The 12,087-nt window shown below is 39.0% G+C and overlaps 1 protein-coding gene across 6 annotated transcripts in view; it reads right to left on the reverse strand.

The window, feature by feature from the left end:
- Positions 1 to 12,087, reverse strand: part of enox2 (ecto-NOX disulfide-thiol exchanger 2) — a 177,856-nt gene that overhangs the window by 77,039 nt on the left and 88,730 nt on the right. For all 6 annotated transcript variants that reach the window (XM_080035281.1, XM_080035279.1, XM_080035280.1 and 3 more), the window contains one exon: positions 4,039 to 4,185. In XM_080035281.1, coding sequence (XP_079891407.1) covers positions 4,039 to 4,185 — 147 coding nt within the window. The remainder of the gene's footprint in view (positions 1 to 4,038; positions 4,186 to 12,087) is intronic.

Here is a 12,087-nt window from a genome sequence, read left to right on the forward strand (position 1 = left end):
TTTTTTTTTAATAAAAATGTGCATGCATGTGCAAGCTCCCCGCGAAAATAAAAACGCCCCCCCTCCCCCTGAAATCTTACTGGCCACCCCAGTGACCCCCCCCCCCCCCCCAGTTCAAATGCTTATTTTTTATTTTCATTTTATTTTTTTAATTACATTTTTTCCTGATATGTATCCTAGTTCAGAGATGATATGTATTTTTTTTTCTTTCTTAACTTTTTTTGATAGGTAGTTGCCAAGTTCATCACACAAACACTCCAATCCACTGATATGAGATCAGTTTGCAATTTTCAATTACTAAATTAATGGTAGGACTGTGGCCACTAGAACTGGTGTCTGGTCAGCAAAGGTCTTGAAAACAGCATAAGTGTGCTTGTGACATGCGTGCCACCCATGCATGTGTATAGGCACGTGTCCCAGCAGATTTTTGAAATCTGAATAAAAAAAGTTTGTAGTTAGCGAGTGTAACATGTTCTTAGCAAGGGCAGACTTTCATAAATAAAGGTTTATTTTTTTAGCAAGATATTTGGTCAAAAGCTAGTGGTCATCCGTCCCTCTGTGCAGTTGTTAGGCATCTGGCTGCTAGCAAGTTATGTTGTCTTGCTAATTTTACTATTCATCTGAGCTGAAATAAATATTGACTTTTTCCTTTATTATCTTCGCCAGAATGCACCAGAATGCTTAGATTACATGTTAAAAACACAAAAAATCTTCTGGGGGGGTGGGGATGCCCCCAGACCCCCCTTCAGGGGTTTAGTTTTCTGACAAACATTACAATGGATACTAACATGATTTGGGCATTTGGGATTATAAATCATCTTTGAATTGGTTGTACAGCATATCACATGCTATTCATTCAGGGGTGCGATGGCCACCCCACTCTAGCTCTGTGGCCCACCTTGGCCACCCCCAGTCAAAATTTCCTGGAATCGCCACTGTGTGTACCCGTGTGTACGATGTGGCTCTTTGCAGTAACACAGTAAAAAATGTGGCTCTTTGTCTCTGACTGGTTGGCCACCCCTGCTTTAGAGGGACCAATATAAAAAGAGTAGCGCTTTGATAAAGATGCAAAGGTATTTTTCTTTTTACATGTCAAGTAAGAGTCACAAAACTGGAAATTTACTTCAAAGTGGCCATCATTTCCAACAAACTTGATTTCTCCGGAACGGTTTCAAATACTACTAATTCAAAATATTGAGTGAGTCTGAGTGTGTGGACGGACGAACAGTGGCTATTTTATGAGTGATCAAAATGTAATATCAACCTCAAACGTTTCCTGAAAGTCTTCACAGGAGGTGAGGGCCTCTTAATTATGTTTCTGATTGCTTGCTGTTAGGTCTTGGTGTGGATGCTTTAAAGACCACTAGTTAATAATCAATCAGCAGGGTGGCATTACGTCTGGAATGACTTGGATATCTCATGGGCCGCATCAAACACACAGTTTTGTTACCTTCTTCTTACGTTTTTTACACATTACACAGCTGCATGTCATTTCATAACTGATGATATTTTTTTTAAAATGTGTGCGTTTCTATGGATACTTCCACACATGAGTGATGCATTATCAATTGTAATGAGAACAATCTATCCATTAGGGTCCCTTAACAAGACTCAATCAACGTGGCTACTAATGAGTCGGTGCTGCTTCAGATGATCAGACTGAGACCGAAGACGATCATGAGCCAGACTGAAGTAGACCAATCTAAGGCAATAACATCTACAGCTCAGGCGGATTTCCTTCCCCATTTTCCAATTCCTCAGACACTGGATTCAAGCTAGCAAGCAGCAATAACTGGGTAACGGATCACTTTCTGCAGCAACCTAGTTTCCTTAACATCGTGTTTACTACTGTAGAAACCTATTTTTCTCTGATGGCGTAGGCATTTTATGAATTATCCAGATAGATTTCTCTGGACAAAGATGAATTTTGTTGGGCGCTCCGGTGGCGTAGTGGATGGAGCGCGTGCCATGTTGGCTCCGGCCTTCGTTGCGGTGGTCGCGGGTTCGAATCCGACCCGCGGACCTTTGCTGCAGGTCATCCCCCCTCTCTCTCTGTCTCCCCATTTCAACTCTGTACTATCTAATAAAGCTTGAAAATGCCACAAAAAAAAATCTTAAAAAAAAAAAAAAAAAAAGATGAATTTTGTTAATTTATGTGCATCCTTCCACCAGACTCAAACTCAAAATAACACAGAGTAGCCTGTAGACATTTTCTGCAGCTGAACACCTAACTATCTGTCAATTCCAGAAACATTTGCACTTTAAAGGAGTAAACTCCACCAACAGAGCCTGCTCCCTCAATGTGTTTTCAGCCCTTTGACAAACATCAGGAAGCTGTGAATTGTACCACTACAATAACTTAATAAAATAAGTAATGTCTGATTACTGACATCCTGCCTATATCCAGATTCTGAGATGTCAGTTAATACAGTATAGTGCATTAAAAACACGTCCGATTTCCTTCTTAATCTTATTTCGCTGAGTAATCCGTGCACCTGCTTATATACTAGCTAAACAGCAGACACCAGGGTCACAGCAGTAAGACAAGATGGTAAGCTGTAATCACTATCGCAATAAGCATAATGGAGTATAAATATACACCTTTATTGTGTCTTTTTTGAACACTCATATGGAGGCAAATCGACACATTAGGTTGTAGCCTATTTTTCCTCAAGCTTATACCAATACCTAAATATTTTTATGCCCATATGAACTCATAATGGTATGCGTTTGACATAGATATTTGCAGAATGACTGAGACAGGGAGTGGTCTATTCTTGTCGATGATGTTAGGAGAAAATAGGACTGTCTGTCCACCAGTGGAACAACCTATATTTATACCGCTAATGCTTTTATCTTAAGGCTTTCAACAGTGTACACAAATATAACGATTCAAACTTACTGCTGTTGCTGAGTGCTGAGTTTTGAATAAATTGGCCTCTCTGAAAACCGTGCTGAGAGTCTAATAATTGAGGAGCAAAGGCTACATGGTCGTATTTGACAGTGTGATGATCATGCTTAAAACTACTGATAATGTGAATGTGGGATGCCACACTTTCAGAGCTGTAATGTCAACATTTGATAAGTTAGAACAAATTCATGTTTTAAATCAGAATCTAACAGTAAAAACAAACTTTGTGTTCACAAATTATATCTACATAGATTATGCTGTTAGGCATTGTAACCCAGTTGACACTTTAACTGTTCAGATTGAGTGACTGTGGCTTTTGTTATTTTTATTTTATGTTTACTTGTTTACTTACTATGTTTTTTTTGTGGTCATCCATGATTCTTTTTAAGAGTGAGTTGTGGTCGGTGAATTAGAATTAAACTTAAACCAAACTGTATCAATAAGATGAAATGATGTCTAAGGCCGTGTTAATGTGAAGTATTAATCTGGTGCAAATGGCATTGCCAAGAAAAGCTGAGAACAGGGACCAACACTCTCCACACCTAATTTACAAAGCAATTTATTAGTCACTTCTTTGTTAATTAAAAAGTATTTATTTAATTTTACCAGGAAAATCACCATTAACTTAAAGCACTGTTTGATTATGGCACACTCAAAAACACATTTACACACACACACACACACTTCTCTTAGCGCGTCCCTCAGCATGTGTGTTTGTGTGTGAGAAAGCTGAAGGCGCGATGCAGTTTTGATTGGCAGGTGGTGTTGGCACGGTAACAGATAGTCAGGCACACAATCTCAGAGGAGCAGTGTTCTGCTGCAGCTGCCTGACCTCCAAACAGGCCAGACAACCAGGGCTTCGGTACATGGCAACCTAATCGAGGCCAACAAAGACTCAACTGAGATACTTTTTTCCCCTCCACAAGGAGCCCAAATTACAGGATTATGCAACAATTCCTGTTGTATTAGTAGAGGAAGCGGAATAAAGATGGAATTCTCAACAGTGCATCAAGGGGACTTGTGTTTAGAATGGATATTGCTGAGGACACAATGGTGAGGATTTGAGACCACAGAGAAATCCTGCAGCAGTGGTGTGACACTTGTGAGGTAGCTGTTTTTGTCAGTACCTGGACCCAGGCTGGCTCTCTTCCTCTTCTTGCTATTCTCTGCAGCGTTTTCCAGAGGAGGGCACTCTGACACCAGTGGGCCACTAGAACCGTTAAAATGGAGAGGGTCGTTATTGGCGGCTGGATCAAAGGGCAGAGGGTTGAGTCCTGGAAGACACGAAAACAGAAAGCCTCATTATTGTAAATGATGCGATGGTTCTTCAGCAAAGGGAAACATGCACTGTGTAGCAGGATAACGAGAAAGCAACATGAGCTTCCATGGCTGCTGGGCTTTTCATTTCCAAACCCTGTGGGCTTCTTTCTCACAAACACTTCTATGTCGATGACACTGATGATGGTGCCAATGGTGGGAACATGTAAGCGATAGTCAGGATTCAATACAATCATATTGAAAAGACAGAAGCATGATAGGTTTAGATTTAGTTAACTATAATTCTTATAAGATTTAACTTAATTTCTCCTTTTCCATTCTGAAAGTTGACTCATTATCTTGGGGTTTTGGATTCTTAGTCAGCCAACACAGGCAATTTGGAATTATCAGAATATAGTGCCCACTGCAATTACCAATAGTATAGTATAGTATTAATTTATAAAGAAATCAACAGAAAACTGGACATTGTTACTCGGGTAAAATAAATTTATTTTCTGCACCACAATACTTCTGTACTGATCCGATCCCACACATAGAATGTGAACAATGATACACAAGTGAGCAGACATCTGAATCAATACTCCGTGCCACATGCACGGTTTCTTTCTATTCTGAGCAAGGACACCTCTAAAAAGGCCAAACAATCTACAATATAAAGATTTAAATACACAAAATATGGTGCAAATACCAGGATTTATCTGAAGGATACTGTGAACCCTAAAGAATGGAATGTGACATAACAATGAAACATTTCAACAAAAACAGCATTGGATTCAAATGTTAACACTGATGTTGGTATTGAATGAAGGATAGTTCTACACTGTAAGAAAAATCCAATTTCAGCTATACTGTATAATGAGGGCAATTCATCGGACAGTTCTGTGGAGGCAGGGCTTTCTTTGGCGTTTTCTTTTGCTCATGGTTATCATAGCCATATGACTATGACTACAAGACAATAGGAATACCAACACATAATGAAAACAATGGAATCGGTCCTGAGTCTTAATAAATGAAGAAGAAGAAGAACAACAACGTCACTTGTGTTTTGTCCTTAACGTATCAGCTTTTCTTCACTCTCTAAGAGTTGTGTATTTGTTTATAATTCAGAGCAGGGTCCTGGGGAGCCTCGGCCGACACTCATGAAATATTCATGGCATTTCTTTGTGCACAAATTTGTTTTTCCCTGCATCACACAACAGATCCGAAGCCCAACATTAATGTGGCTCCATCAGAGATCCACAGGACCCTAATCAGTTAGTATCAAACTATCAAAGGTTTGAACTGTTGTCTGTGATCTACTTTGCAAAATAAAGACTCTCATATTATGTTCAGACACTGCAATTTAGGAAAAAATTAATTTACCAAAGCAGGTATTCTTTTGTGCATTTTGTCCGAATTTAATAACATTAGAGAATTTAGTCAACTGTGTCTCTGCTTTTTTTCGAATTAATCGGTCAATAGCAAAGATTGATCAGTTCCCTAACAGAATGGGGAAGTACAGTCTGAGTACTCTTCAATACACATTTGAGGAATTTAACCTTAGACATACAGGAGTAATACAAGATAAATACAATGTTTCCTATTACATTAATAAGCATTCCAACATTCAATATCTGCCACCACACTGCCTTGATGTAAGCTACGATACTTTCCTGAATGAACATGTCTATAAAGAAGATAAACCATCACAGGTCAGGCTTACAACCAGAAACCGCAGGCTAAGAAATAAGGCCTTAAAATAAATGTAACCTGTGTGTGGCGATTTAGCCCGAGGGGATTGCATTATTTGATGCCAGTTTGAATAGATCTATCTTCCACACACACACACACACACACACACACACACACACACACACACACACACACACACACACACACACACACACTCTGTGTCAGCATCCATCTGTCACACTTCTTTGAAGATGTCCATCAATACTTTGTCAAATGTTAACTGTGTGGCCAATAATCAGTGACTGTTTTAAATACAAAGAGACAGCCGTTCAGTCAATGTCAAGAGAGTTCCCGTGAGAAATGGCCAAGAGAAAGCATAGAAAGAATGAAAAAGCATTGAACAGCTGACAGGGAAATACAGTTCACCTTCTGCAGTAACTGTGTCCAGTTTCCAGTTCAAGATCGAGTTTAAGAAGTGACTTATTATTGCTCATAGTGGTGGGGTTGTCCAAGAAATGTCACAACTCCTGTATTCTAAAAATAATGTAAGAGAAGCAGACCTCTAAATGTGTTGTAAAGGTTTGCACTCAAACATGGGATTTTAAAACTGATTTTGAGTAACATGACTCCATCCAGTATATTTTATATGAATTACAGTACCGTGCTGGGTCTTGAGTGAAAGCATTACTACAGTATAAGAGGCAAAAGCAAAGGAAAGTCTTTGACAGAGTCAGCCTCTGTGAAACATCCTCTGGCTGTTGGCTGTTATTTTATTACATCAGAAGCTTTGTTCTCTGGGTTTGAGCTTTGGAGTAGTGCAGTGTTTAAAACCAGTAAATCAGACAGTTATGGCCCGCAACTGAAATATATGTTGATTTAAAAACAAAGGGTGGGAACACAGCTTAGGAGCCGTATCTTTCTGTGTGTGTGTGTGTGTGTGTGTGTGTGTGTGTGTGTGTGTGTGTGTGTGTGTGTGTGTGTGTGTGTGTGTGTACCTCTATATTAAGAATGCCTTTGCTGGGTCATTGCCCTTGTCACTGTGCTTCAGCTCGTCTTGACTGTAAGCTGATGGATGGTGTGTTTAACTCTCAACATCTGGCCAGTGGGTGGACTGATGTCAGCGAGTTTTAGTCACTGGGGATTGTGGGTGGGGGTTGGGGGGCAAATACCAGGAGGCTGGGCGGAGACAGGTAGAGGCTTAGGGGCGCAAGGGCTGCAGAGCAAATGAGAGGAAATGGTAATGCTGAAATAAGAGACAAACATTATGCTCTGTGGCCCGGGGATAGAATACGAGAAATATATCGCAAATTAAAGTGACCTGATCCGACATCAAGGATGCATTAACAACATGCTCCATTAATGGCGCTGCCATGAAAAGAGAGGACCATTAGAATACTCAGTGAAAGTCAGTGGGTCATTAAATCACCATTTAACTCCCTCGGATGTGAAGTCAACTAGTTCATCTACACCGTGGAGAATGTGGAGGAATATGTGCTGAATACCATGTCCTCCATATTATAATTACGACTGGTCAATAACAGCTGATTAATAATAATCAAATCTATAAGCTATGTCACAGCGATCAAATCGGACAGTGATGGGCTGATTGGTCCAATCACACAAATAGCCTTGAACTTTAAAAAAGTAAAGACTGAATATCAATTGAGATTAATAGGGAAGCATTATAAATTAAGAAAAACATTCCTAAAAATATTATGAATCTGCAAGATCCAAAGATTGGTTTTAGCTTCTTAAATGTATAGACCACACAGTACATTAACAACACAACAAGAGGATTAATGATATGAAAGGAAGTGATGGACTCAAGTTGTTGGTTATAAAGCTAGAACAAAGGATCCTGTAAAAATCAGATCAAGAATTAGTAATGCTTACACATTATTTAGCATGTGATTGCACTCTCTCTTTCTGACACTGAATTGACTGAAAAGGTTTGAGTTAGATACACTAATTAGCCTATAGAAGAAATCTACTGTGCTGCCATGCAGAATTATGAAATATGAGAGCCATTTGATTACATGATGAGTTCATAATTGTTTTAAAGGGCACACATGAAAGAAAAGAAAGGTTTCTAATATAATTGTTTATATTATATGTGTTGACCTTTATTGTGTTACTGATTTGTTATCTCTGCAAAGCCCAATAAACATACTACTCAGTCAGAGACAGAACCTGGTTTATTGCCAGGGACGTTCACTCATACAAGGAATCTGCCGTGTTTTGATGGCGCACACAATGAAAATACAATACACTTAAACATAGAGAACAAAGCAAGCTAAGATTATGTGGTGTGCAATTATTCATTCTTTAAAAGAGATGAGTTGTAAAATAGTTTGGCAGACTGGCAGCTGTGGGGATCAATCTGCAATGATTCTCCCTGTAACACATTCTCCTATTGTCCTTAGTCTGACTCTCATCAGCAAATAAGCCAACATTGCAGTATGAATAATGCAGAGAGTAAACAAATGTGCTTCAATCCAACATTTTAGGTAGTGTTTTAATGGGGTGACGGCCTATGTAGAAGACTATTAATCTACGATAGCACTGACAAAAACTGTTAAAGGCCGTGTAGACTAGTGTATATTTATTCATCTGAAGTCAAAGGGGCCAGATGGTGACACACAATATTAACATATCACCAACCCCAGAAGTAAATTTGCTTCTCTGACTACTCCACTTCATTACTAAACCATAACTGTCAACAAACTGCCTTTCAGCTCCACTGATTTGTATCGTCAGAGTTGCGCAGCGGGTTCACTTATCAGAATAAAATCAGAAGATGGCGTATAGGACCAACTTTGCTTAACAGAAAGAAACCCACAGGGTAGTACTATTATATGACAAATCTAAAGAATATTTTTCAAGCTATGCGTAGCAGAGAACTAAAAAACGGTGTGTGTTCAGATCTACCGAAAAAGAAAATCCTTTTCATCACCAGAGAAGCTTCCTTTGTGAGAATATAATCAAATAAAGAATTGTGAAGTTCTTGAATAAACAAATCACCCCACGTTCTGCGGCTTGCAGACGTTTTTATACACAGACATTAAGTAGATCAACCCCGTGGTGCAGTCCAACTAACTAATGGCCAGTCAATTGCACAAGTCCAAACTTGACTTCTTTTTTTGTCAAACTATGAGTCCAATACCAAAATATATTCAGTTTAGAATAATATAAAGCAGAGCAACACAGCAAACCCTTGCTAATGAGAGGCCAGAGTCAGCAAATGTTGAAACTACTGTTTGAAAAAGCGATTTGAAACTCAAATCAATTACCAGAATTTGTTGTCAATTAACTTTGTATCACTCGTCAAAATGGTCAAGTACAAATTCCAATTTCAGAGCATCTAGAGCCATTCATCTAGAGACAACATTTTAAGTCACACTAGGAATGCAGAAAATGTTACACTATATGGTTTAGGTTTCTAATAATATAATTACGAGAGGTCCCATTGTTCATCAACAATACATGAAAAATCACGAGGTCACAAATTGAAACTGTTCACATTCATGCTGCATTGTGATTAGTGGAAAGCTGGCTGTCAAGCCCAGGCCATAACTCTGAGTCATATTGGGTGGCAGGCTGGCAGCTGGTGAGTCTACAGACAGGATCCCAAATTAGTCTTTTGTGACCTGAAAGGTTACTGATGAAACAAAGTCATAAGACCTCCACTAGGGCTATGTTTCTTCACGGATCAGTCACAGCAATAAAATGAGATATCACTCTATTCATAGCCTGGACTGTCCGTCAGAACAACAGAACCTGTTCTGGCCCAGGACTATGGGCCCGAGCTTCAAGCTTCCTAAAAAAGGAAGCTGCCTGTCAAGTTATGAGTGCCCTTAGCAGATGTATAAACAAGGTGTCTGAATGATGTGGCTTAGCAATGGTTGGTAAAGCATGCCAAGCAGCTGCGGTATTCTCATAAGGCTATTAGCCAAGCTTTTCACTTCCTGTGTATTTATAGCAAAGACAAAGAGCAGTTAAAACAAAGACAGTTCATACAAGTTGTGGATACACAGAACCATTTTATGTACAGCTGCACTATCCCACAGGCTTAACTCATTTAAACAAATAAAATTAACATCTGAAAGCATTTTGCTGTGTGTCTGACTCTTGCATTTGCTGGGAAAAAAAGGCCAAACATTAAAACCTAATAGGTTGTTGTTGTCCAGTCAAGCTGTGGACAGAAAATGTTGTTGTTGTAAGGCTACAGTGTAGGAGGACCTCCTGACAGTCATCACTACACAAAGGCGAAATATACAATTTCTCTTCCAATTATTGTGGACGTACCACACACACAAACACACTCCAACAATTGTAACACCGGCTGGTTGTTGGGGTGTTATTCATTTGTCTGCTTTGAAATACTTTCATGATACAATTGGAATCGACTACATTTATTAATCAAACTGTTCACATTACATTATATAGAGGTTTATAGAGTTTATGTTGTTTAAACTTTGCAACTATCATTTACCAGTCAGGCTTTTATTAACAACATCTACTCTGTATAGAGAGAAGCATCTCAGACAGTTTTGCCTATGATACTTGGTTAAGGTCTATGTATTTATTTTGAATCCCCATAAAACGTTTCACACTTGTGTGAATTATAATTATATTGCCAGAATCCAAAAGTGCACAAAACCTTTAGAGCATTAAAACTCAACTACTCAAGAAAGGTTTTAAACTGACAAAATTAGACATAACATCAGCAAGACTGTCTCGTTACAGAATTATTTAAGTGATAATTAGAAGAAATGGAAGAAACAAAAATAACTCAGAAATATATTTAAAAAAAGTAAATATGGCAAATAAATGTTGAATTCTTATAATTAAAAAGGTTTGATTATTCAGTATTATAAATGCCAGAGGCATATCAGGGTAATATCCTGATAGTTATGTAGAAATAATTGTTCTTACAGTTAGGAGTCAGGGTTGGGTAAAGGTTAATTTATTCCCTGAAGTTGTGATGACATTTTGAACAATGCTAGCATTAGAATATCGCACTGTGCATTTACAAATTTCCCCCTGCTCTGCATACGGTTTAAACTCTATAGTATATCGCAATACAATGGCATATGGGGCTGGAAGATGCCATGACACATAAGGGCAAAATACAAAATGCTATGGGTTACTTATGGGAAGGGAGGCAATTCATTTAGATGTTCTGCTCCTAAGAACAATGAAGTTTGCCAACATGACCAAAATAATAAGCTCCGGTTTACATGCACATGAAGAGCAACGGTTCGCCATAATCATATCCTGACAATTCATAACCTCTGTGACGAGGAAGAAAATCACTCCTCAGACCCCCTCTGTCATTACTCTAAGCCTCAGGGAATTCACTGAAGGTTAATTTATTTAAATCTCACATCCACTCATCTCAATTCCATTAAACTCACTAAGAATCTTTGCTCTGCAGTTTAATCCGCTTCCTACTGTCAAAGGCCCATGCCCTTTCTGCAATGTAGTAAGTGAACTAGTGTGTGTGTGTGTGTGTGTGTGTGTGTGTGTGTGTGCGCATGCGCGCGCTTGTGCTTACAAGACAACACAGCAGTTTATAAGGTCATGTAGGCTTATACATGCATTAAGGACATCCTTCAAAGCAATGCTTTAATGTTGGACTAATAAGTGGTTCAAGGCAATACAATTAAAATGTAGGTTCCCCTGAGGAGAACTGTTCTTTTTCTGGCCCCATAATGTCTAAGCTCGTACCATTCAGCATCTTTAATACTTTAATTAATGAACTATATGATCGGATCAAGATATAAATAATTAAGCTATGGTACTACGAAGGAGAGCTTTCCTATATGATTATTACAACACGGCACACGTAATGATGGACCCAGACCATCTTGTGTGACTTTGAGAACACTAACCATTCCCTTAAATAGATACTGAAGCTATCTGCAGTCAGTCAGAAAAACATCCAGCCTTTGAAGAATAGCTAATGAGAGGTTTCACTGTCTCCAATGTACTTCAACAATGGGACACTGGGTGAGCTCTGCTTGTGAATGCTCAGGGGATCCACTTTAAAACGTCAGCAGCTTTAAACATAGTGCCTCAATCTGCTGCAGTTTAAAGTATTGTCTCTCTTTGAGAGGTTCCATGTGATTCATTGGCTGACCAAGTGCTCATTTACAACAAGCAGCTGAACTAATGCCTGCTGAAGCTCTGGATCCCCTGACAGACGCTATTCAAGGCAAACATAG

This window comes from Ammodytes marinus, assembly GCF_949987685.1.
Source record: "Ammodytes marinus genome assembly, chromosome: 10".
NCBI lineage: Eukaryota > Metazoa > Chordata > Actinopteri > Uranoscopiformes > Ammodytidae > Ammodytes > Ammodytes marinus.